Source organism: Bos indicus x Bos taurus, chromosome 19 (assembly GCF_003369695.1).
Source record: "Bos indicus x Bos taurus breed Angus x Brahman F1 hybrid chromosome 19, Bos_hybrid_MaternalHap_v2.0, whole genome shotgun sequence".
NCBI classification, from domain to species: Eukaryota; Metazoa; Chordata; class Mammalia; order Artiodactyla; family Bovidae; genus Bos; species Bos indicus x Bos taurus.
In genome coordinates, this window is record NC_040094.1 from 46,098,044 (window position 1) to 46,122,835 (window position 24,792).

The 24,792-nt window shown below is 52.9% G+C and overlaps 1 protein-coding gene across 5 annotated transcripts in view; it reads right to left on the reverse strand.

The window, feature by feature from the left end:
* Positions 1-347: 347 nt before the first annotated feature.
* Positions 348-24,792, reverse strand: part of ARHGAP27 (Rho GTPase activating protein 27) — a 36,172-nt gene continuing 11,727 nt past the window's right edge. For 2 of the 5 annotated variants that reach the window (XM_027517319.1, XM_027517322.1), the window contains 15 exons: positions 10,902-11,306; positions 10,450-10,632; positions 10,185-10,265; positions 10,023-10,112; positions 9,602-9,669; positions 9,215-9,305; positions 8,618-8,722; positions 4,575-4,673; positions 3,482-3,587; positions 3,213-3,335; positions 3,041-3,139; positions 2,771-2,848; positions 2,502-2,636; positions 2,248-2,353; positions 348-2,142 (listed from right to left, as the gene is read on the reverse strand). In XM_027517319.1, coding sequence (XP_027373120.1) covers positions 1,965-2,142; positions 2,248-2,353; positions 2,502-2,636; positions 2,771-2,848; positions 3,041-3,139; positions 3,213-3,335; positions 3,482-3,587; positions 4,575-4,673; positions 8,618-8,722; positions 9,215-9,305; positions 9,602-9,669; positions 10,023-10,112; positions 10,185-10,265; positions 10,450-10,632; positions 10,902-11,306 — 1,947 coding nt within the window. In that variant the 3' untranslated portion in view covers positions 348-1,964. Of the gene's footprint in view, positions 2,143-2,247; positions 2,354-2,501; positions 2,637-2,770; positions 2,849-3,040; positions 3,140-3,212; positions 3,336-3,481; positions 3,588-4,574; positions 4,674-8,617; positions 8,723-9,214; positions 9,306-9,601; positions 9,670-10,022; positions 10,113-10,184; positions 10,266-10,449; positions 10,633-10,901; positions 11,310-15,635; positions 15,786-24,792 lie in introns of those variants that run through there. The other 3 variants (XM_027517320.1, XM_027517321.1, XM_027517318.1) reach the window with 3 other exon arrangements.

Consider the following 24,792-nt stretch of genomic DNA (forward strand, 5'->3'; position numbering starts at 1 on the left):
AGAAGTTAATGTTAGAACCTGGCTTTCCAGGTCATTGTAAAAGCATATTTGTCAGAGTAGGAGAATTACAACATCCCTGGTGGTCCAGTGGTTAAGAGACCGCCTGCCAATGCAGGGACGTGGGTTCGATCCCAGGTCTGGGAAGATGCCATCGGGCAACTAAGCCTGGGGGCCACAACTACTGAGTCTGCGTGCTGTAGAGCCTGTGCTCGGCCACAAGAGCAGACAATGCAATGAGAAGCCTGTGTACCGCAACTAGAGTAGGCCCCGCTCTCCGCAACTAGAGAAAGCCCGAGCACAGCAATGAAGATCCAGAACGGCCAAAATAAATAATTAAATAATAACAATAACAAACAGGAGAATATTTTTTTTTAAAGTTAGACAACAAAGTAGGAGAATAGAACACATTCTATCGATTCAGCTTGATTGGTAACTTTACAAGATGTTGATGTATGTATGGTATGAAACCTTCATTTGTACTCTTGCCCCAGGCCTGCTGGCATCAGGGGTGGGCTTGGGTCAGTCCCACCCACCAGGCCAGAAGCTCCACCAGGGAGGCAGTGTGCGGTACCCCTGCCCCAGAGCACAGTGCCGGGCACAGAAAAGCAGATAATAAATATTGGCTGCGAGAAATGAGTGAGATAATCCAAGTAAGATGCTTGGCGTGGTGCAAATGTCAATAAATATTAGCTTCTGTTGTTTGAACACATGAACGGGTGGGTGGGGGAAGGAGGCTGAGGCCCATAAACTGAGGTGGTTTGTGTCAGAAGGGAAGGGGGGCCGATGACGCCGGGGTCGGGTTCGCACTTCCTTTCCTGAGGTCAAGCCTGCCTTCCCCCTACCCTGCAGTCTTTCCCAGTTCTTCACAGCAAGGTGGGCACTAGGGAGGTACACGGGACAGCAAGGGCACTGAGAAGGCTCCTGCCAGTGCTATTATTCCTCCCCCCAGAGAAGAACAGCTGCGGCAGACTCCCTCTTTGCCCTCAGGGACGTTCTCAGACAGAACCCACCAGCTTAGTTTCACTGCCTTACCCATAAGGCAGTGCTGTTGAGCGGGGGTAGCTGAAAGGACTGATGGCACCTTCACAGGAAGCTGTGCTCTGGTGTGACAGAAGGCTGAGCTGGGGAGTCCAATCACCCACCAGACCCTGAAGTCACTTTGCCTCTGTAAGCCTCAGTTTCCTCATCTGTCAAATGGGATTGTGAGTAGAAATGGTGTGTGTCAAGTGGCAGGTGCAGGGTACACATTTAGTGACCAGGAAGAACCCTCGCACAGAGCACAAAATGGATCAAGGGAGGGCAGAGACCCAGAACTCCAACTGGGAAAGTGGATGAAAATGGTGCACAGCCAGCCAGTGGCTAAGCCTGGCAGGAGCTTCAGCCCAGAGGCCTGGGGAAAAGCAAGTTCAGCTGCCCACTGGATGGATCGGTCCTGTTTCCGCAGCAGGGAAGCTGTCACTTGCTGCTTCATGATGGCACAGTGCCACGCACAGGGCCGGGGACCCTCAGGGTCTCCGTGAAGGCCTCCACCAGGTGCAGGCCTGACGAAACCAGGAATGCCCTCGGCCACGTCCCCGGGGCATCAGCGGCTGTCCCAAAAAACTCGCCCCCACCCTGCATCCTCGCACGTGCCCAGTAGGTAGCGCTGTGGTAAAGAACAGACCCCAATTAACCTCCGAACAGGCCAACTGGGGCGCGGGGCGGGGTGGGGGTGGGGGTGTGGGGGGGTGGGTAGGAACCCCCACAGTTTGAGAACTGCCCACAAGGGGTCACCATACCCTCAGAACCGAAGGGGTGCAGAACTCGCAGCCGCCTACGGTCTGAAGGGAGGGGAGGTCTCAGAGATAAACAGTCTAGCCAGAGATAAACAGTCTAGCTGAGTGGCCTCCAGCTGCCCATGCAGGACCACTGTCGCCGCCCCCACTCCCAGGTCCAGCAGCTGGGGTGGGGCTGGGGGCCCGCGGTCAGTGCGGCGGGAAGATGTCCGAGCACTGCTGTAGGATGAGCTCCACCACCTGATTCTGGAACACCATGGTCATGGGCATGCTGGCTTCCTCCGTCTCGGGCCGCAGCAGCGTGGGCCCGAAGACTATGGCCACGTTCTGCACTGACATGCGGTTCCGTTCTCCGTGCTCAATCACCCTGCAGCGGGGGTGGAGGGTTGGAATCAATGCCCAGAGCTGGGGGGAAAGGGGTCGGGTCCCCTCAGGCCCGCCTCCCCATTCCCGCGCAGCTCCCCGCGCTCACCGGCACAGGTGCTGGAAGAGCACCCGCAGCGTGTCGTGATTAGGGGCGGGCAGCGAGCGCACCAGGTCCCGCACACAGCGGAAACGCGTGGCCGGATCCTGTAGCTCTGGGTAAGGGTCGGGTCAGAGGGAGGAGAGAGGGGAAACAGAGGGGGCTGACTTCGGTATTTCGGGGGTCTGGTCACCACAGGAGCGTGCGTGAGGCAGCCCAGCCCCACCTGTACCCTATCCACCCCACCTCCCCCAGGCGCTCACTGATGGCCGCGAGGAACTGGCGGAAGTGTGAGAAGGGGAAGAGGGGCTCGGGCAGCTCTCGAAAGAAGAGCTTCAGGGCGCCGGTGATAACATGAACGTCCTCCCAGTGCCCGTCTTCCAGGTCCAGACGTTCATCTGCGGCGGGAGGTCGGGAGGCGGGGCGGGGGGCGGGGGGGGGGGGGGTGGGATACGGGGAAGGAAGAAGAGGTGGTCAGCTCGTTCCTTCAAGCGCCTGCAGGCCTGGGGCAGGGCCACGGGGCGGGCCTCACCGTGGTCCACCTTATAGCGCAGCTTCTGGATGGTGGCCAGGTTTCCACTGATGCGGTACAGACCGTCGATGTCCAGCCCTGGAGCGGAGGGAGGCGCTGACCCCGGGTTCAGTGGGCTGGCGCTAAAGCCCTTGCTCTGATTCCTGCTCGGAAGTTCTCCTTCTTTCCCCCTCGACCCAGAGCCCCACCCCCTCCCTGGAGGTCTCCGTCTGGGGTTCTGGAAGGAGGCCTTCAGGCTACGGGAATGCCTGGCCCAGCGCGGTTACATACCCCGGGCCTCGACGGCGCGGATGCTCTGCTGCACAAAGCGCGGCACTGAGCTCTTCTCGCGCTCACACAGCTCGGCCAGCGGACAGCCGAACACCTGGTCTGGGGGAGAGGCTCGTCAGCGCTGCCTCGGCCCTGGGCCACTGGCGCCCCGCTCTTCGGGTCCCTTGGGTACCTTTGATGTAGCCCTTCTCCCGCAGCGACTGCAGCGTGGGCCGCCTCAGCAGGAACCTGAGGAGCTTCTGCCGGACCTTGCTGACGTCACCCTCCAGGCCTCCGGGCCCCGGGGTGGACGGTGCTGCCCAACGCCAATGGGAACACGAGGGCTGGGTCAGTCGTTGGCACCATGGTTGAGCGGCCCTGCGGCCCCAGCCCGGTGGTCACCACTCCCCTTAAGGATGTCTGCCATCCGCCTCCACCCGCCTCACCCCGACCCAAGCACACCTGCACCAGGCCGTGGCTCATCCTCCTGCCAGCTTCCTAGGCGCTCACTGGACCTAAAGTCCACGCCGCTGTTCTCACTTTCCTCCTCGGGAGGCAGGTCTGCGGACTAGAATCACACAATCTCAGAAAGGCAGAGCTTGGGGCCAACTGGCTGGGGCCAGGGGGTGGGGTGGGGGGATTCTTCTGGGATGGGGTGAGGGACTGAAATGCCCTCCCAGCAGGCCTGGACTGAAGACCCCTTGGCAGAGAATTCTCTGTTCCCTTACCCAGGTCAACTCAGCTTTACTTCCATCAGGGAACCCCATTCACGCCCCCTCTTAGCTACATGGAGCCCTCCAGGTGTTGGACAGGCATCCTGTTCTCCCCCACCTTTTCTCATCCTGACTGCCCCTACCCACCTCCTGGTTCCTGGTCCCCTTTCACCACCATTTTCCTTAGCTCTTCTGTACACACTCCACTAGGTCAGCATTTCGCAATACATGGCTCCCAGTTCAATTTTGCAGTGTGAGCTGGGACCAGAGCACTGCCAACCACCTCACCAGTATCACCTTTCTGGATCTGGATTCCTACCATTATTAATACAGCCAAGCAGGGCATCCAGTGTTGCCTATTTCCTTAATAGGGAATTAAGGATCAAAAAGCCCCAGGCTGTTTCCAGGTGAAGAACTGTCAGAGTGGGCCTGCCCCATCTCTACTTATGCAATTGATATACTGAACTTAAAAAAATGGTAGACCCATCAATTCAGTCCTTTTAAATGATATCTTCTGGTTTCAGCCTTTCTTTCCAGCCTGAGGTTGTTTACCAGAGTATTTACTTTTCTCCTGTCTCAGTGTGGAATGGGTCACTACTCTAGGATATGTTCACCTGGACAGGTGTCCCGTAGGGCCAACCCCAGGGGCTGGATTCACTTACTTAAGAAAAGCTGTTTCTTCAGCAGCCCATCTGCATCTGCAGAGAGGACTACTTACCTACCAGTGTCATGGAGCTCCCAGTACCCAAGTGGAGGGCCTCACCCACAGTGGGCACAGCTGCCCTGCATAATGGCTGGCCAACCCCTCCCCACCAGCCCTGGCAGCCCCCAGCTCTGCATACCATCTCCTGGATGCCCTGGGTGATGGCACTGTGCCAGGTGCTGATGATGGCCTCCGAGTCATGCTGGATCAGGTATTCTGAGCCATCTCGGCTCCGAAGCTGGTGGGACACAAGTCACTCAGTCATCTCTGGTTCCCTGGGTCTGCCCCAGGGCTAAGCCCCAAGGGGGATACAGGGGTAGAGGTGATCTATTGCTGTCTCCAGGAACTCAAAGACTAATAGAGCCAGGGCCTCTCCCCAAGCCAAGGTATTCCACCTCTTTAAAGAAGTAGGTAACAGCATCTCTGTGTTACAGATGGGCAAACTGAGGCTCAGTGAGTTTAAGCAACTTCCTTGAGGACACACAGCTAGTGACTGATGGAGCGAGGATCTGCGTGCAGCAGAACTGCATGGCTTAGCCATCTGGTGTGCCTTCCCTTACCCCATCCTGCCTCCCCATGGGAGGCCTACCCAGAGCACCAGCCAGCAAAAAATCAATGAAAGGAACTCCATGTGGGAGGCCCCAAAGCCACTATTCTACACTACTGAGTTGCAAGCAGATATTAACAGCCTGGGTTCTTTATCAGTTGACTGCTGTTTCTATAACGAAGTCTACAAAAAACAAGGCTAACTTGGATGGATCTCTCCTCGGCCTCTGGCTCTGAGAACCAAGCCTTCAAGGTGGATGGGAATGGTTGGTGGCTGCAGCTCATACCAGCCCTGCCTTTGGGTCCTGTGAGAGAGTCAGAGTCAGCAAAAACTGTCTGAGGGTCTTCCCTGGTGGTCCAGCTAAGAATCTGCCTTGCAATGCAGCAGACACTAGTTGGATCCCTGGTCTGGGTACTAAGATCCCCCATGCAGCAGAGCAACTAAGCCCATGCACCCCAAGTAGAGAGTCCATGCTCCTCAATGAAAGATCTGATATGACACAACGAAGAACCTGTGTGCTGTAACTAAGACTCGACACAGCTGAATAAATAAATAAATAGATAAAACTGTCTCAGACAGGTTATAGCTTCCAGACTTAGTGCAGTGCTTTGGCTGTCTAATTATTTAACTTAGACTTGAATGGGGAGAAGGCAATGGCAATCCACTCCAATGTTCTTGCCTGGAGAATCCCAGGGACAGGGGAGCCTGGTGGGCTGCCGTCTATTGGGTCGCACAGAGTTGGACACGACTGAAGCGACTTAGCAGCAGCAGCAGCAGCAGACTTTAATGGAATTTAAAATGCTTTCAAAGGCAAAACAAAACAAACCTGCATGTTCTACTCCATCCTCCTCCCTGCAAAGACCAGAGAACCTTCAGTGGGCAGAGAGCGCAACTTCATTCTAATCTAAACTGAGAGGGGCCCTATCTGTTATTCCAGAGAACAAATGGCCTAACAATGCTTCTAAAACAATTGCCATTCTTTTTGGCAGCTGTCTCAAAAGCGGTAATCAGTTCACATTCAAGTTTCACATGGAAGGCAAATCTGTCTAGTTATGTATCTATATATTGTACAAGACATGCATTCTGCTGACTGCACAGGCAGGCAGAACTCAAGCCAGCTATTGTCAGGGGCCACCAGGACAACTAGGAAGACTGGCCATCCTCGATGATACAGTATTTAGGGCGGTCTCCTAAAAAAGGGCTTCCCAGGAGGCACTAGTGGTAAAGAATCTGCCTGTTAATGCAAATGAGATGAAAGAGTTCTATATCTGGGTCGGGAAGATCCCGTGGAGGAAGACACGGGAACCCAGCCCAGTATTCTTGCCTGAAGAATCCCATGGACAGAGAAGCCTGATAGGCTACAGTCCATAGGATTGAAAAGAGTTGGGCACGACTGAAGTGACTTAGCACGCATGCATACTTGAGAAAAATCTTTAGTTGCCTACAGGTGGCAGGCTTCCCTGATAGCTCAGTTGGTAAAGAATCTGCCTGCAATGCAGGAGACCCTGGTTCAATTCCTGGATTGGGAAGATCCCCCTGGAGAAGGGTTAGGCTACCCACTCCAGTATTCTTGGGCTTCCCTTGTGGCTCAGCTGTAAAGAATCCATCTGCAATAAGGGAGACCTGGGTTCGATCCCTGGGTTGGGAAGATCCCCTGGAGAAGGGAAAGGCTACCCACTCCAGTATTCTGGCCTAGAGAATTCCATGGACTGTATACCCATGGGGTCACAAAGAGTCAGACACGACTGAATGACTTTCACTTTCACTTTTTTTCCACCCCAGTGGAGGGAAGATGACTGCCAGCCAGTGGGAAGCAGGGGACTCCAGGATTTCCATTCCAGACTGTCAGCCTTCCTGTCAGCTTGAGGCGCTTCCAACAGCACCATCTGCCTTCTGGTCTTTGCCAGAAAAGACAACTCAGAAGTGTCTACTCTGAAACTTTCATCAAAAACCCAGTCAGAGAGGGGACATTCAGAGAGTACTGTTTGAAGACTTTCCCTCCAGTTCAAATATGATGTCCCTCCTCAATCTGATGTTCACAACAGACAAAGCTAGTCGATCATAGAGCTCTACTCGGTGGAGCCTGGGGAAGCCTCCAGACCTACTGATCAGAGCTCAGGAGATACAACTGGTTTCCAGTTCTGCTCTGTGGATTATTGTTGTTTAGTTCCTAAGTCATGTCATACCCCATGGACTGTAGTCTGCCAGGATCCTCTGTCCATGGAATTCTCCAGGCAAGAATACTGGAGTGGGTAGCCATGCCCTCCTCCAGGGGATCTTCCTGACTCAGGGATCGAACCCACGCCTCCCGCATTGGCAGGCAGATTCTTTGCCACTGAGCCATCAGGGAAGCCCCTGCTCTGTGGATACTCTGGTTCTAAAACTGAGTGAAGGTGGGTGAACCATCATTAAACAACACACTCAAGCTCCTTGCAGAATTGCTTTTTCTGAGCTGAAATGGAAGGTCATGCATTTTTTGGCTTTCAGCAAATGTTACCTGAAGCAACCCGAAGAGTCCCTTACTAAACTAGAAGAGCTGCACACTAAAAATTTCTTCTAGAGCCAAGGGTTAGGAAAATGCTTTGATTTCCCTCAAAATCTAGAATGGTTTTCCCCTCACTCCCCTGACCCAATAATGAGAGCCATGTTTCACTTTGGCTGCCAGGAAACGAGGAGCTGACTTATTTCAGCAACAGTAACCTTAGTATCTGTACATCCCCTGTTTCCTAATCCCACTCCACACTGCCCTCTTCCTCTAACTTGTTTTTCCTGCTCCTGGCTTTTCAGTAGCTTTTACCACCTCACCTATATGCATTTTCATTGTGAGCTGCCTCAAAACACTTGGAGAGTGAGGTGAGAGTGCTTGACTTGGAGAGTGAGGTGAGAGTGCTTGCCTATTTAATTTCTCAGTCATGTCTGACTCTTTGCTCCCCATGGACTGTAGCCCACCAGGCTCCTCTGTCCCTGGAATTTTCCAGGCAAGAATACTGGAGTGGGTTGCCACTTCCTGTTCTAGGGGATCTTCCCAATCCAGGGATCGAATCCACATTTCTTACGTCTCCTGCATTGGCAGGCAGATTCTTTACCACTGTGCCACCTGGAGAAGCCCAGGTGAGGATAAGAGTAGTTTAAAAACAAGACAACACATGGACAGTGGCCTGAGAGGCAATTGCCTGGGCCCCATCTGGCCTCTCTTCCTGAGGGGGAGCCTGAGAAATGTGTCCACTGCCCTGCCCTGGTTTATTCACTTCCGATTGGAAGCTGGGCTCTAACCAGCCAGAGGAGGTGTCTCAGCCTATCAGTTTGAGTAGGGGGGACCCAGCATCTCCTGTCTGTCTCAGGCCAAAGCAGTGGGATGAGGAGTGCCCTTCCAGACATGACAGTGTTATTCCCCAGGGACCTCTACTCGGGGACAAAGGGCTCCAGGGAGCTCTGCTCCTGGAGAAGGAGCTGCAGAATCCTGATGCCAGAAAACACTGTGGACAGATTCCCAAGGTGGGGACAGCTTTGGTTTTGAGCCCTGAGAATTCCAGCCTTAGCTCTGCCAGGGTCCCCCTGCTCAGGGGGGACCTGCTTAGTGAGGACCCTAAGCCATCAGTAGGCTCCCTCTCCTCCTCCTCACCCCCACCACTCACCTCCAGCACATTCTTCTTGCTGGATTTGTCTTTGGGGGCCCAGGTGAGAGAGGCCCCCTTCAGGTCCACTGTGAATTCAGGGGTGGAGAGCTTGGAAGGCTGCCTCTGTGAAGGGAAAAAGGGTTGGGTTTCAGGACGCCTGCAGCTCAGCTCCGGCCTGTCTCAGCATCCTGGCTCCAATCCACCAGGCTCCCTTGGCTCTAGGCACAATGAGGGTCATGGCTCTGGAGGCAAGAGACCCAAGAGTTCCTAGAACCATGGAGCCTGGGGGCTGGCTGGTTGTTTGCTATCTGCCCACCTAGGAGAGGAAAGGAAAAAGGAGTGTAGTCCCATCTCTGCGAGCAGGTGTATCTGGTTTCCAGTCTCCCTGCCCACCAGGCTGGAGCTGTCCATCCTCAAGGACTGGTTCCCACACCCGACGTGACTGGACATGCTTGTCCTGGGGTGATCTGCTCTTATTGCCCCTGCCAAGGCCCAGCTCCCTGGACCCTCACATTCCATGGTCTCAGACCTAGCCTTCGGCAAACTTGATTAAGCAAAGCCCCTCGGGAGTCAGAGCAGATGGGGTGGCCCCTGCCCTGGAGGTCCGGGCCTTACCAAGCCACCGGCAGCTGAGTTTTTCGAATCTTTGAAGAAAGTCAGGATTCCACCCTCCAGCACTGTCCAGGAGGCACTCCAATGCTTCTTCCTGGGTAGGGGCAGTGGTGGCAGGGCTTGGGTTGGTCCTGGGTTGAGGCGCCCCCCCTCCACCCTCAGGATCAGGGCACAGAGTTTAAGAACACAGCTTGGGGCACCCAGTCATGAGAGGTGGACTCCCAGGGCTAACACCTGGCAGTCAAGGGGCCTTGGGCAAGTCATCTCTCTGTGCCTCAGGGTCCTCGCAGGACCTCATAAAGGGTTAATAAGAGTTTGGCATATAGGAGGTGCTCAGTGAACATCATCATTAAGGCCCACCGCGGGGTCTGGAGGCAGCTGAGCTCTCACCGGAGCCGCTTTCCTTTGTCCACTATCTTGGTGCGATGGAGCACGCCTGCCTTGTCCAGAGTCTTGATCTTAAGAGAAAGAGGGCGAAGGAGGAGGTAATTAAGGGGAGGAGCCACCCTCCCTCTCAGCCAGCAGCTCCTCACAGGTTGGGTCTGAGTCTCCACTGAACCCTCTTTGCTGGCACCTGGCCAGTGGTGGTGGGGTGCCTGCTTCCACAGAAGCCGCAGCAGCAGGAGAGACATCCTACCAGCCCCCAGCCTGTCCAGCTCTGAGTCTGGGATAACCCAGAACCCAGGTTCCTTTAGCCCAGGGTAGTGCTTGGGCCTATGGTGATGTGCCTCCAGACCTAATCGCAGAACCTCCAGAAACACCCCAATTTTTCTGTGGGGTCCTGCCAGGTCCTACATGCCCCCTCCCTTACCTTCTCCTCTGGGGGGGTGGCCTGGGCTGGGGTCTCACTGTTCTGGTTGGATTTGTGGCTGTTTCGAGGGGCAGGGACAGGGACTGGGACCTGGAAAGAAAGACACTGTCATATTGAGCCCCCTCCTCTCTCCCAGGCACTCTCCTTTCCCCAGTTGGTTACCTGGGGCAGGGCCCACTGAACGGAGGCGTCATCTGGATTGTAGAAGTAAGTCTTCCCATGTTGGTTCTCCAGCCTCACCCACTGTGGGGAAAGGGATGGTCAGGCCGCTTAGTTCACAGGATAGGGGAACAAAAGTTTCCCTCCAGAGCCCAACACCGCCCCAAGGAGTCTTGGGCTGGCATGGAACCCATGCGGGAACTTCAGTATAGAGTGGTAAGGGAAGCGACCCCACGACAGTCTGCACCCATCTGCCCGCTGCCCCTACCTGTTCTTCGGTGATGTTGTTGGTGTATACCGTCTGCCCATCTGGGCTCACATGGCAAGACCAGCCTGGGGGTGTGACAAAGGGAGAGGCGGGGCCAGGCTCACTGAAGGAGCCCACGGGGGAATAGTCTTCCTCTGGGTAACTGGTCAGCAAATCAGGGTAGTCCGTCTCAGGGGTGGGGGGCTGCAGGGAGCAGAAGAGCCAGAAATTCTCAGAGCCAGAATTTCTGGCGCCCCGCCCTTTCGGCCCAGGCCACGCCCCCCACCCTAGTTCTCCAGAGCTGAGAGGGACGCTCAGTCAAAGGCGCTCAGTGATAGCCCCACCCACCAAGGCCCCTCCCTCTCAGTCCCCAGGGCTGTGCGGGGGCAGGAGGCGGGGTCAGAGGCCCTGAAAGTCAGCCCCGCCCATCCTGACAAGGTCCCGCCCACTTCGAGCGAGGCCCCGCCCCTCACCCTCTGGTTGCTGGGGCCCAGGCCCGGCTGCATCTCCTGCTCGTCCTCCAGCTGGTCCTCTAACTCGTCCTCCCAAGCCGTCTCTCCCGTCAGCGAGTTGTAGAAGAACACCCTGTGGCTCTCCTCATCCCAGTACTGGCCCCACTCGGTCTCGAGGCTCTCGTGGCTGCCCACCGAGGCCGGGGACGTGGCCGGGCTGGCGGCGCCCTCAGTAGCCTCGAAGGGCGACTCCCAGGTGGTCACGCCCGTGTCCGGGTTGTAGTAGTAGGGGCGTCCGGTGCCCGCGTCCGTGTGTGTCTCCCACACCGAGTCTCCCGCACCGCGAGGGGCCGCGGAAGCGCGGGGCAATGTGGCCGGAGGCTGCCTCTCTACGTTCACGTACACGGGCTCCGGGGGCTCGTCCACCTGCTCGAGGAGGAAGGAGACGTGACCTTCGGGGCTGCTCAGCGGTCACATTGTCCCCACTCGCACACTCGCCACTCGGCAACTTTCAGCAAGTCTCAGCACCTCTCGGCCTCGGTTCCCCCAAATGCAAAATGTGTGCCTTGCCCTCGCTCCGGAAATCGTAGTGAAGAGAGAATAAGGACTTGTTCTGGAAAGTGCTTTGTAAAATATGAAGTGCCCCAGAAGCGTGGGGCAGCTACATTAATTATTAACAATAGTAAAATACTAACAGCTAAATTCTGCCAGCTGCACAGTCACAGGTGTGAGTCAAAGACTGCGCAGGAACAGAGAAATGGCCTCAGGATACTTGAGGGCGGGGCCCTGCTGCCTTCTACAACCCCCACCAAGAACACCCAGCCCTCCCTCCTCCTTCTCCAAAAAAGCTCCGGAACTGGAACCCACACTGCCTCTGGTTTTGGATTTGGAGCTGACACTTCCCCAGTACAGGAATTGCAGACCTCAGAATCCATTCCAGACGAGAGAAAGAGAAGGAAGGGCCAAAAAAAAGGGTATGCGTCTCTCCCCACCCCACCAAAGCAAAGTGAAGTGGGAGAGACAGGCGGGGTCAAGAGCCAGATCCGCCCACTTTGGCTAGGCACGCCCCCCCGCGCCCACCTCGCCCGGCAACCCTTACCCTCTGCAGGGTCCAGTTACACAGAGTATAAACCTGGTCATGCTTGACGGCTTCAGGGCGCCCTGCTGCCTGCTGGGCAAAGTCTAGGCCCTTACCAGGGCACCAGAAGCCGTCCATCACCGGACTGTCTTCCCCCCTATATTTCCTGCCACTCCTGGCCCTTACCTTGAACTTTAAGCTCCAGCAGCACCCAGTTGCTAGAGGCCCCCACCCTCTCTGCTGTGTCTGCTACAGACCTCAGCTCATTCACACCCTGAACCTCTCCCTACCCCCTTTCTCACCTGGCTGACTCCTATTCCTCCTTTAGGACTCAGGTCAGGTGTCAGGTTTAAGATCTTTCCTGAGATTTCTCCTGTGTGACCACCACACCCAGCCTAGTACCCATTAGAAAGAAAAATAATGACACTATCAAACTCCAGACAGCAGAATAGCATGAGATTAATACTGTGTTCTAAGAATGCCTAATGTTATAAGGGAAAAGCATATTTCAAAATGGTAAACTCGGGGACTTCCCTGGTGGTCTAGAAGAATCCACCTTCTCACGCAGGGAACAAAGATTTGAACCCTGTTCAGGGAACTAAGATCCCGCATGCCAAGGGGCAACTAAGCCCATGTGCCACAACTACTGTGCTCAAGGGCTTTAAAGCCCATGAGCCCCAACTAGAGAGAAGCCTGTGCACCCACATGCCATAATGGAGATGCTGTGTCCTTGCTGCAACTAAGACCCGATGCAGACAAATTAAAAAAAAAATTTTTTTTAATAGTAAACTTAGCACAATTTCCATTTTGTATTTTTAAAGTAACTCTCCAAAATGTTAACAGAGGTTATCTCTGGGTTGTGTAATTATAGGAACTGGGTTTGGTTTTGTTTCATTTTTTCTTTTTTGCAGCAACAATTTTTTTTTTTTGGACAATAAATCTCTTTAAAACAACAAATCATAGAAGTTCCTCCATTTCTGTAACACCTTCATTCAGCTATAAACTACTCAAGAGGGGAAGTGCGTCCTGCTCAATGCAACCTCACTGGGCCTGCAAAAGCATCCATTTGGCCAGCAAAGATCTGCCTGCTCTGTGCCAGGCACAGGTCTGGGCACTGGGAATGCAGCCGTGGACAATCAGACACAAATCTGCCCTGGTGGGGCTGCTACACTAGTGCACACGCGTGTGAATGGTGTGTGGGGTGGGGAAGGAACCCAGCAGAGTGGTAAGGAAATGCACTGCACCTCGGTGATGACTGCTGCTGACAAGAAAGCAAAAATAGAAGGGGGTGTTACCAGTTTAGATGGTGTGACGGGCCCCAGGCCTGGAGGTGGCAAGAAGACTTGAGCATTCCTCCCAGTCCACTCTGCTCCCTCGCCCCACGAACTCCTGTCTGGCTGAAATGGGACCTTCCAAACCACTTCTTTTTTCTCTGTCCACAACAGCTCTCCTGTGGCATCCTGTATTCCAACCACACCAGCCTGCTGACCCTCCCCCAGACACAAAAGGCATCTTCTTAACCAGTGCTCCCCCCGCCACCCCTGACCTGTGCCTTTGCTCCAGATGTTCCCACACTCTGGAACCTGCCCCCCGCCCCCACCCCACCCTCACCCCCGCATCTCAATTCCCTGTCTGTCCAAGTCCTGATCCTCTGCTGGTGCTCAGCTCACAAGTCTCACCTGGGGGAAGTGTGTTCCCTCGGGTGAGAAGTCTAACCAGCTGGCACTCTGGTTAGTCATTCTGTTGGGCCCAATGGCATTCTGCCTTGGTGGTCCGTTCATCGTCCACCCATCTGTCTACCTTCTCTGTCCCCTCAAAGGCAAGAGATTCTTGAGATCTAGACCCAGGATGATGTAACTGACCACAGCTGACCACCCAGCAGACAGTCCAATGCCCCGAGGCACACAGCCAATCCACCAGAAACACTCACTGCTTGAGTGAAAGTGATAGTCGCTCTTTGTGATCCCATGGACTGTAGCCCACCGGGCTCCTCTGACTATGCGATTCCCCAGGCAAGCATACTGGAATGGGTTGCCATTCCCTTCTCCAGGGGATATTTCCCGACCCAAGGATTGAACCTAGGTCTCCTGCATTACAGGCAGATTCTTTACAGTCTAAGCCACCAGGAAATGCAAGTCAATTCCATGCCAAACTTAGCAACAAACAAAAACCAAGCATACCTAGAACTTACGTGCCGAAACTAGAGAGTCTGTGAGCTGCAACGAAAGATCCTGCATGCTTCAACTAAGACCTGACACAGCTAAATAAATATTAAAAAAAAAAAAAAAAAAGAAACCCAAACACACCTGACACTACAGGAGAGACTGGGTTTAGCTCTGAGCAAGAACTTCCTGAAAATGAGCATTCAGGCACAGAAACCAGGAAAATCCTGGGGAGGGCAGGATGGAGGCAGTAGGTGGAGGCAGGTGGATAATCAGACACACCTCCTACCCACCCCAGCTGGACCCACTGAGGCAGTGACCTTGCTTGTCCCTGGGACAGGAGCTGGAAGGGAACCAATGAAGGAGACAGGCTTTTGGACATGGGGATTTCCACATGGCCAGGCTGCTGGCCTTGGCTGAGTCCATGGGGAGTCCCAGGCTGGTTGGGCTGATGGGAATCTTGTACAAGGAACATCCCCAGCTGGTACAGAGGAGATTTGGGAGGTAGACACTTAGCCCCTGCCCCGCCCCCCACCCCCACCCATGTGACAGGGCTGTCAGCAGGAAGAGAAGACACAGAATTACACCGTGGGGCTCCAGACTACAATCAGAGGCCAAACGGGGGCCAGGCAATGCCCCTTAGAGGGAAGTGCAGTCTAAGGATTGGCGCTGCCCCAGAGACACAGGCTGCCTGGGCAGGTTATGAGGGGCCTTCTTGTGAGGTAGGTGAGTGGAGTTCAACCCCTGCTAGGGTTGCCGCAGCCCTGCAGAAAGAGCTGGACTGAAGTAGCCCTGAGGCCCCTTCAAACTCTAGAACTCTCTGTACAGCGCCCACAGTGCTACTAATAAAACAGAGGTGGCTTCCTCTCCTGGCACAGTCTCAGCCAGGTGCAGACTGGCTCTTGGAAGCCAGGCAGAACCAAGCTCTCCAGGCCCTCAGGCCTTCCAGGGGGAGCTCGGCCAGACTGGAGCAGGGCTGCCTCCCCACCCCCAACTCCTGGAGGCCCAGGCCAGATACAGACACAGCCCGTCCACAGGGCCTGCCTGGGGCACCAGGGGCTCTGGGGGCCCACACCCCAGGCAGGTGAGAGACACAGGGGACGCTGAATGGAAAAGAAGAAGTGGTCTCCCACCTCAGAACCAAGAACAGAGCCAAGAGGGCCCGGCTATCACCGCATCCAGCTACCCAGTTCCCCCAGCCCTCCAGCTGCTCTCATCACCAGTCTCCTCCCTTTGCCCACAAGCAGGTGACAGGCTTGCCCCTTTCTCCACGCCCCCGACCCCGTTCACCATCCCCAAGCGGATCACTGCCTCTCAGCATCCCTATGCCACCCCTGGGGAGACAAGTGGGGCCTCGGAGAAGGAAAGAGGAGAGAAGGGAGGAGTCCCAACCTCCGTGAGGCTCCCAGCTCCTGACTCTGCTCCCTGAGCTCGACAGGCAGCCCCTGGACCACACAGGCCCCTCTGCCATCCCCATCAGAGGCTGAGCTCACCCCCAGTGCCAGGGTCCCCTACCTGTCCCCGCAGGTCCCGACTCTGCCTCTTGGTCAGTTTGGCGGTGATGTCCACCATCCTGTCCCCTCTGAGCTGCTGGGATGCAGCCCTGGGAAGGCTTTGTGGGTGGAGTTAAGGGGCACAACCCCAGGACTGGCACAGGGCAACAGGGAAACAAGAAGTTGCCTTGAGATGGCGGGAGGCTGAGCCTCCAGCCCATTTCCTGTCAGGGCTGCGGAAGTGCTGCCTGAGACAGAGGCTGCCTGAGACAGGGTGGGGGTGCCTCCGGTCAGGGGTATTTTTATGTCCAGGGAAACCACAGACCACCCCACTCAGCGCTCTGATTACCAGTGAGTTTTGAATCCCAGGCCCAGACACAGGCATGGGGCAGGCTTCATGGAGGATGGCATTAGGCCCGCTGGTGGGGGAAGGGTGGGCTGCACAGATGGGGGCTGCTAGAGGGGGCAGCTGGAGCCTGAGCTGCAGGAGACTGGACAATGAATGGCCATCGACTCCCCTAACGCCCAGGGAGGATGTGATGGAAAAGAGGAAGCTTGTATGTGGAGGGGCGGGGGGGGCGGGGGGGATAATCTCAAAGAGGAAGGGGTTTGGGCAGATATGGTCTCAGAGGGAGCTGGGTCCAGATCCCTCCAGCCACGTGGAAGACCAGAGGGGTTCTGACCACATCGCCATCTACTCGCCTGACCGCCTGGGTCTGCCTCCTGCAACCTTGGTCACCAGACGCATGTGTCCACCCCCACCGGTGTGCCCACACACGTGCACAAGTATGCCCAGGCCCCTTCCCCACTCTCCATGGACCAGAGAAAGGGGGCATGGACTAGCTCTCCCATCCTACCATGAGAGCTTCCTTCTTCACCCCTCAGCAGGTGGGTGCTCACAGAGGACACACCCTGTCCTGGGTGAGCAACTGTGGTCTGTCCTCCAAGCCCTTGGGTCCATCTTTCTTCATTAACCCCCTCAGAGGTGTTCCCTCCTCAGCCCCAAGTGCCCACCACCCGCCAGCCCGAAGGCACTCCGGCAGTGGCTAAACAGGAAGCTCTGACCTTTACCCTTCCACCAGGATCCCAGGGCCCTCATCTCACGTACCAGTCATCCTCTAGCCCAGAGCCCTGACTCTCCTTCCTCCCTGGCCCACATCCCCCGGGCTGTCCTCCCCTGCACCCACTGTGGGCTCAGCATGGGGACACCCAAGTAGAGCCAGGCCTGGCATGGATTCAGGGTGTGGGACACTTGGGGAGACCCCATCCAGAGCAAGTCTGGGGCCTGTGCCCTACTCTGCCCTCAGAGTTCCAGTACCATCTCTCTACCATCCCCTGTGCCCCAACCTAGAAGCCAGTGGCCCAGAGACACACTAATCCCCCCCGAGAGACCTGGAGTTCTCACACTTATAACACATATGACACGTCACTTTGTCTCCACCTGGAGGGCCAGGGGACACACACACACACACACACACACAGCCACCTAGAGAGGTGCAGTCAAGCCGGAAGACAGATGGGAAGAGCCACTGTAAATTCCAAGGCAGCTGAGCTACTAGGGAGGAGCTGGGGTGGGGAAGGGACAGAGGAGGACTGGGGTGGGAACCCAGGCCCTCGGCACTGCCCTGCAGGTGCAACTGGGGAGCAGCGTCTGCTTGCAGCAGAAACCAGGAGCGACAGGGTCTCCCCGAGGCAGAGGCCAGGAGTGACAGTGGCCGGAGGGGACTGGGACCACAGGAAAGGCAGCCAGCACCCCGCCCGCTGCCCCTCCTCTGTAAGAGGCCTGGCTCCCACACCTGAGCTCTCCCCCTGGGCTCTGGCCCCACCCTTCAGGGATGGAGCCAACCCCACACAGATCCGGCCAGTCTGGGTTACCGAGGAGGCTGCCCCTCCCCCAGTGAGAGGAGGTGGGGACCACGGCAGCTCCCCCGCAGGGTCCTCCTCGCTCACCACACCCTCATGCCTCCAGAGGCACACGCTGGGGGAGGAACAGAAGAAGCCAGCAGCACCTCACCCAACTTCCCAAAACCCTCACTGAAGTGTCAGGAGCAGGTGCCACCAGAAAATCCCTTCTGCTCTCTGGAGCCAGAAGCAAGGGAAATGCCTGCAGACCAGTGACTTAGCCCAGGGACTGGCGAGAAGGGCTGGATGGAGGAGGGGGGACAGGTCCTCCTTGGCTGACTCTGGGCCTGAGAGCCTGCTTTCTGCCATCCAGCTGGGGTGGGCGGGGTGGGGCGGAAATGAATGGTGATCTTTGCCCCCAGGGACTTAGCCAAGTACCGAACCGCCCGAGGTCTGGCGTCTGCCCCTCCTCTGAGCACACCTTCTCCAGGACAGAGTCCAGGTCTCACTCCGTACCCACCCCTTACCCAGAGCCACGCTGTCACCAACGTGCTGTGGGGAGGCTGGGGCTCAGCCAGCAGGGGTTCTCAAACCGTAGCCATGCCTGGCCCCGCCCCCCCCAGAGGCATCTAGTGTGATGAGATTCCAATCGTAAATGACCTGGGGTGAGGTTCTTCTCCTGGAATTGGGGCAGAAGCTCCATTCAATTAAAAGGAAAAAAGAATAGAGCTGGAGTCCAGAATGGACTCCAGTCTTGTGTAGACTCTGCCTCAGTTTCTCTCTGGGAGACCCCTGGGATCTCTGGGCCTCAGTCTCTTTATTCAATAGGTTGTCATTCTCACCTCTCTCATAGGGTTGGTTGGTGTGAAGGAGCCAAGCTGATGCCCCAGTTCCCACACCCACTTGCAGTCTTGGGGAAGAGAGCTGGGTTACATTTCTGCTTTTCTTGACTTCGGGTTTTGAGTGAGTGCCCTTGGTTTTAGACTCTGCCCCTAGCCTCTTGGTGACCTCGGGAAGCTGTCTGGTTGGCCTGCTCCTCCCGGGTGAGGCCTGGGGTGGAGCCCCTTCACCACTCACCACCCCCTGGGCTCTGAGTAAGGCTGGCAGACACCCAGGAGGTCTCCTGCTGCTGGGGCGGGAGGAATCAGAAGGGGTCTGTTGGACTTCCCTGGTGGTCTGGTGGCTAAGAATCCACCTGCCAGTGCAGAGGACATGGGCTTGATCCCTGGTCTGGGAAGATTCCATGTGCCACGGGGCAACTAAGCCCACGTGCCACAACTACTGTAGCCTGTGAGAGAAGCCACCACAAAGAGAAGCCCGAGCACGGGGATTAGAGAGTGGACCTCAGTCACCGCAACTGAAGCAAGCCTGCGCTCAGCAGTGAAGACCCAGTGCAGCCTGAACAACTGATGAGTTAAAAAGAAACGGTCTGTCAAGGACCCTCCTGAGCCAACCTCAGGAGGCGGGACAATGTGACAGGGTGGTCATCTTCTGCCGCCCCCTCCAGCCAACCTGCCCCTGTGCTCGCCTGTCCTTCTCCCTCCCCGATGGGGGCTCAGGGTCCGCCTGTCCAAGCCGACCTCCCCAACCTAAGCCCTGGGAACCCAAGTGACTCTCATCTGCTCAGGAGTTGCCTCATCTCAAATCTCCAGTCCCATCCACCTGACTGCCTTTGTCCCTTTGGCATTTCAACAAACTCAAGGTCTCTCTACCTTGGGAAATAAAAAAGTGTGCCCCTGGTGAAGGAGGAAACAGAACAGGCTCTATCTTGAAAGCAGGACTCCATCTTGGGCCAGACTGTGGACTTTGAGCCACAGTCTCTATGGTATGCCCAGTATCTATGGAAACAACATACCAACTGGAAAACCAGGCCCCCCAAAAGGAAGAACCTCAGGGCTCTCCATCGCCTAAAAGAATATCCTAATTATTTGTGTAACCGAATAGAATCATACATTCTATTAAGCTTATTGGGGTATGACCACAGCCTATTGATAATTGTCCACTATTAACTACCTAGGTTTAAGACATATAAATCACAGGTTAACTTTGATTGTATCTTTCTTTTTCCTTTGTTCAGATTAGGTTCAGGGAATTTGAGGAGGTGGGTTTGGGCACATATGCTTAGGGTATATAAGGTTTTCACAAAAACTGGTCGGGATCCTTGGCTAAGAGAAGACTCTGCCTTGGGCCCACCAGTGTGATAAACTGCACTCCACTATCTGCATTGTCCTTCTGAGTGAGTTTATTTCCCCTCCACTATCTGCATTGTCCTTCTGAGTGAGTTTGTTTCCCGGAATGCGTGGCTACAACACTGGAACCAGCCCTCCCCTCCTTCTGTTCAGAGCCAACTTCTCAAAGGAGTCTGTTCACCTAGCATCTCACCATCTGCTCTCTCAGACCTCCAACCCCTCGCTCAGGTCTCCTACAACCTCCTCAAGGGCAAGTTTGGTCCTGGTCTGGCCTGGCTCCTCTCGCATGTAGTCTTTATCATCCTCCCACTCCTGGATGCCTCAGGCTATGGCCTCTTGGTCTGCTTCCTTCCTCTGCCCGTTTCCTGGGTGCTTGCTATCTCATCTCTGCTTCTCACCCGACTGTCCTGGGAAAGCTCAACCCACTTTATTGGGTTAACAGCTTTCAACTGTATCTCCAGGTTAAGCAATCCAACTGCCCGGGGAAGTCCTTGATACACTGAAAAGATACACAAACTGAGTTCATCTTCCTCCTCCTCCCCATCTCAGCATCACCTCTGGTGCTGAGGAGGAATCACCTGCTTCTCTTGTCTCATCTGTCTCAGAGTCCTGGCGACCCTACTTAGGGAAACCTTTCAGACTCACCAGTCCCCAGGTAACACCAGGGTTAGAGGAACATGGGAACATCACCACAGAAGCCAACATTCAAATCTAAAACAGACATTCTGGGATGTCTCTGGTGGTCCAGTGGCTGAAACTTCGAATTCCCGATGCAGGGGGCCTGAGTTCGATCCCTGGTCAGGAAACTAGATTCCACATGCCACAACTAAGAGTTCACGTGCTGCAACTAAAGATTTCATGTGCTTCAGCTAAATATTCCACATGTCACAACTAAAAAAGATCTCGAATGTGGCAAGGCAGATTGAAGATGCCATGTACCCACTACTACTGGAGCAGCCAAATAAATAAATATTTTAAGAATAAATAAAACAGACATTCTACACGACAACTGGTCTGTCTCTTTGTCCGTGTCAGAGTAGAAGGAAAAGGAAGGGGTTGTCTAGGGAGAGTTCAACCAAATGCAATGAATGCATAGGATTGGATTCTGGTTTGAATGGGCTATGAGAGACTTGTCTTAGGATAATGGGGAAAATTTGACTATGGCCTGAATCTTAGACTACATTAAGGCATTAACGTAATGGTATCATGGTTACAGAGAAAAAGATCATTTTTAGGAGATGCATGCTGAAGTTTTCAAGTGAAGTGAAGTGAAAGTCATTCAGTCGTGTCCGATTCTTTGCGAGTCCATGGAATTCTCCAGGCCAGAATACTGGAGTTGGGGAGCCATTCCCTTCTCCAGGGGATCTTCCCAACCCAGGGATAGAACCCAGGTCTCCCTCATTGCAGGTGGATTCTTTACCAGCTGAGCCACAAGAGAAGCCCAAGAATACTGGAGTGGGTAGCCTATCCCTTCTCCAGGGGATCTTCCCAACCCAGGAATCAAACCATGGGCTCCTGCATTGCAGGCGGATTATTTACCCAACTGAGCTATCAGGGAAGCCCTGATATCAGGGAAGTTTTCAAGGGTGAAATATAATGAAGCCTGGAATTTACAACTTTTATAATTTTATTCTTGGCAAAAAAGATAGAACAAAAAAAGATAGAACAAAAAGACAGAACAACAATGACAAAGTAGTCATCGTTGAATCTAGGTAATAGGTATAATTATATTCATGTCAGTATTCTTTTTTACTTTTTCATATGATTGAAAAATTTCATAATAAAAGGCAAGGAAAAAACCTTCAAATTTCTTTTTTAACTCTTCTGCATCCTCAGTGTTACTACTCCGCGAGGTATTCATTATTTCTTATCTGAAAACAGACCAGCCCTTCCAGCTCCCCCCTACTCCCAATCTATCACAGACAAAGGAAGTTCTCTCCCTTTAAGATACAGTTCTGGGGCCAAGGATTCTGGAAATATGGCAGCTTAAACATGCCCTGCTTCTCTTCCCCTCCTAACTGCTATCCTCTACTGCCCAAACCAAGTGGGGGCTGGGGAAGATGAATGGGCAGGACCTGGCTGGCACAGGCGAGAGGCCCTGAGACAGGCTGGGACCTAGGAAATCCTGGGGCAAACTGTGCCTGCCATGGGACCCTGGAGTGAAGGCAGGGTGAGCCTTGTCCAGACCCCTTGCCCCCAGGAGCTGATGGGGAGCCAAGTAGGTGGGCCAAGTAGCCTCTGTGCTTAAGGCTGGTCTTGCTAAGGAGGCAAGAGACCACTACTGCTCTAGGGACCCCCACGAAGTGGGGCATTCTAGCATCTCACCTCCAGTCCTGATGAGCAAAGATATATAATCAACATCACTCCTCTGATGGGGCTGGAGAGAGGTGGAGCAAACAGAGCTACCAAACAGGCCACTGCTATCAGACCCCAGCATGACTAGGACTCAGGACACACTAAATCATGGCGGGAAGAACTTGTCAGTAGTAAAGGGGGATGGGACAACTGGGTGACCATCCAGAAAAAAAAAAAGATAATTAAAGATGAGTTAAAGTGGACTTACTCTGTCCACTCAGACATACCCCCAAAGTATCAAAGATTCAGAGGTTAAAAGTGAAGACATAACAATACTCAGGGAGGAAAATATGAGCAAAATTCTCTACTTAAAAAAAAAAGCACCTTTGTAACAAAGGCTCTAAATCTAAACGCCATAAGATAAGTGGTTTATACACTTGGCTACACAAACGCATTTCAAGAAAACTTGAGTGGCGAGAAAGTTTCATTAGCAAAGCCAAAAGATGAACTTTGACAAGATTACAACTCATGTAATAGACAAAGGGCTATTTTCCCTATAGAAGGACCACCTAGACATCAATTTTAAAGAAAGACCAATAACTTAATATGTAAATGGGCCAAGGACAGGAACAGACCATTCACAGAAAAATAGAAACAAATAGTCCTCAGATACATAAAAAGATGCTCATTCTCACTGGAAAGAGAAATGCAAACTCAAGCTACCTTAAGATAATGTATTTTAGGATCAGATTGGCAGAAAACAAAATTTTGATGACACTCAGTTGGCAAGGCTGAGCGGAGAAAGGTGTGTTCATTTGTGTTGGTGGGAGAGCAAATTGATACAAGCCCTGAGTGCAGCAATTTGTCAACATCTAAAAAATACCTACTGTTTACCCTTTGCCCCAGCAATTGTACTTTTGGGATTTCACTGCGATTTCTCTGTACAGGTTTACAAGATTATTTATTATAATGTTGTTTGTAATAGCAAAGGATAGGACACAATCCAAGTATCCATCAACAGTGGACTGGTTAAATGATTTATGCTACATCCCTACAACGGGAAAGCATGTAGCTATAAGGAAGGATACTTTCTATGTACAAGCTCCAAGGCACATGGTTAAATCAAAAAGGCAAAAAAATAAATAAATAAAAAACAAGATGTCCTGCATGCTATCTTTGTCAGACAGACAGAAAATAATCAATATATTCATACTAGTCTGTGTTTGCAGAAAGCAACTCTGGGAGAATAGAGAAATAATTGATTAAAATGGTAACTTTTAAGCTGATAAAGAACAGGGCAAGGAAAATGATATGTATGAGAATTATTGTTATATACTTTTTAATGCTTTGATTAAAAAAAACCACATAAGTATATAACCTAGTTTAAAAGAAAAAACACATACCTTGAGGCTATTCGCAAGACAGAGGGCCAGAAAATATAATTATAATGTGAACAACAAGAAGAAAAAACTCTCTGAGATTCAAGTAAGGCACAAAAGAAGAAGAAAGGGACTGCTTTAGAACTTTAAAATATATTGTTGTACTACTAATTGGAGGAGAAGATAGTTCCTCTTGATATTCAAATGTGTGGCCTGGGAGATCAAGCAGAAAAAAAATACCTCAAACCTCAGAGCAAAAGCACACAGAGATGGAAGTAAAGGGGGAAAAGATAAGAAACTGGGAGATCCAGCCAGGAGAGCCAACAGGCAACAGAAAAAGGAAAAGAAACAATAGTCATGTGAACAAGCAGATTTCCCTAAGCTGGAAAGCAGACCCAAGTCTACAGACTGGCAGGGCTCTGTGAGTTCCAGATGGGTCGCTGAGAAAAAGAATCCTCATCACACACATGCTAGAACACACTGGATTAGGAACCGGAAGGAAAAGCAGAAGCCACTAATGACGAAGAAAGTACAGAAGGACAAGAGATTAACAGAAGAAGAAAAAAGGGAATCAATAGCAACCTCATCGAAGGGGAAAAGAATACCACAAGGTAAACTAATAAATGTAACACAAACCACTGGTAATAAAATCAAGGACAGTGTACCAATTGTTAAATGAAATGTGAACAGACTGAATTATCCCATTAAGACACAGCTTGGGTTTAAAAATTAGTGATATGATACACACAAGAAATATGCTTTTTTTTTTTAATAAAAAAATGATAATGGTTGAAAATAAAAGGACACAGAGAGATACAAGCAAGTATCTGAAATATACAACCTGAAATTCTACCTTTCTGTTATTAATATGGTCATGCTTCCTTTTTATTTCATTTTATTTTAACCTTTTCACTTGCTGGTATCTCTCTGTGTCCTTTTATTTTCAACCATTATTATTATTATTATTTTAAAGAAGGCTGAGTGTTGAAGAATTGATTCTTTTGAACTGTGGTGTTAGAGAAGACTCTTGAGAGTCCCTTGACTGCAAGGAGATCAAATCAGTCAATCCTAAAGGAAATAAATCCTGAATATTCATTGGAAGGACTGATGCTGAAGCTGAAGTTCAAATACTTTGGCCAGCTGATGCGAAGATCTGACTCATTAGCAAAGAGCCTGATGCTGGGAAAGACTGAAGACAGGAGGAGAAGGGGATGACAGAGGATGAGATGTTTGGATGGCATCACCGACTCAGTGGGCATGAGTTTGAGCAAGCTCTGGGAGATGGTGATGGACTGGCAAGACTGGTGTGCTGCGTCCATGGGGCTGCAAAGAGTCAGACACAGCTGAGCTACTGAGCAACAGGCACTAAGCAGGGTAAACAGGGATATGACATACTGATACAAAGGCACAATTTGTGATGATAGGACAGTCAAAATCTGTATGCTCCCAATAGCATTATAATTAAATAGAAAAA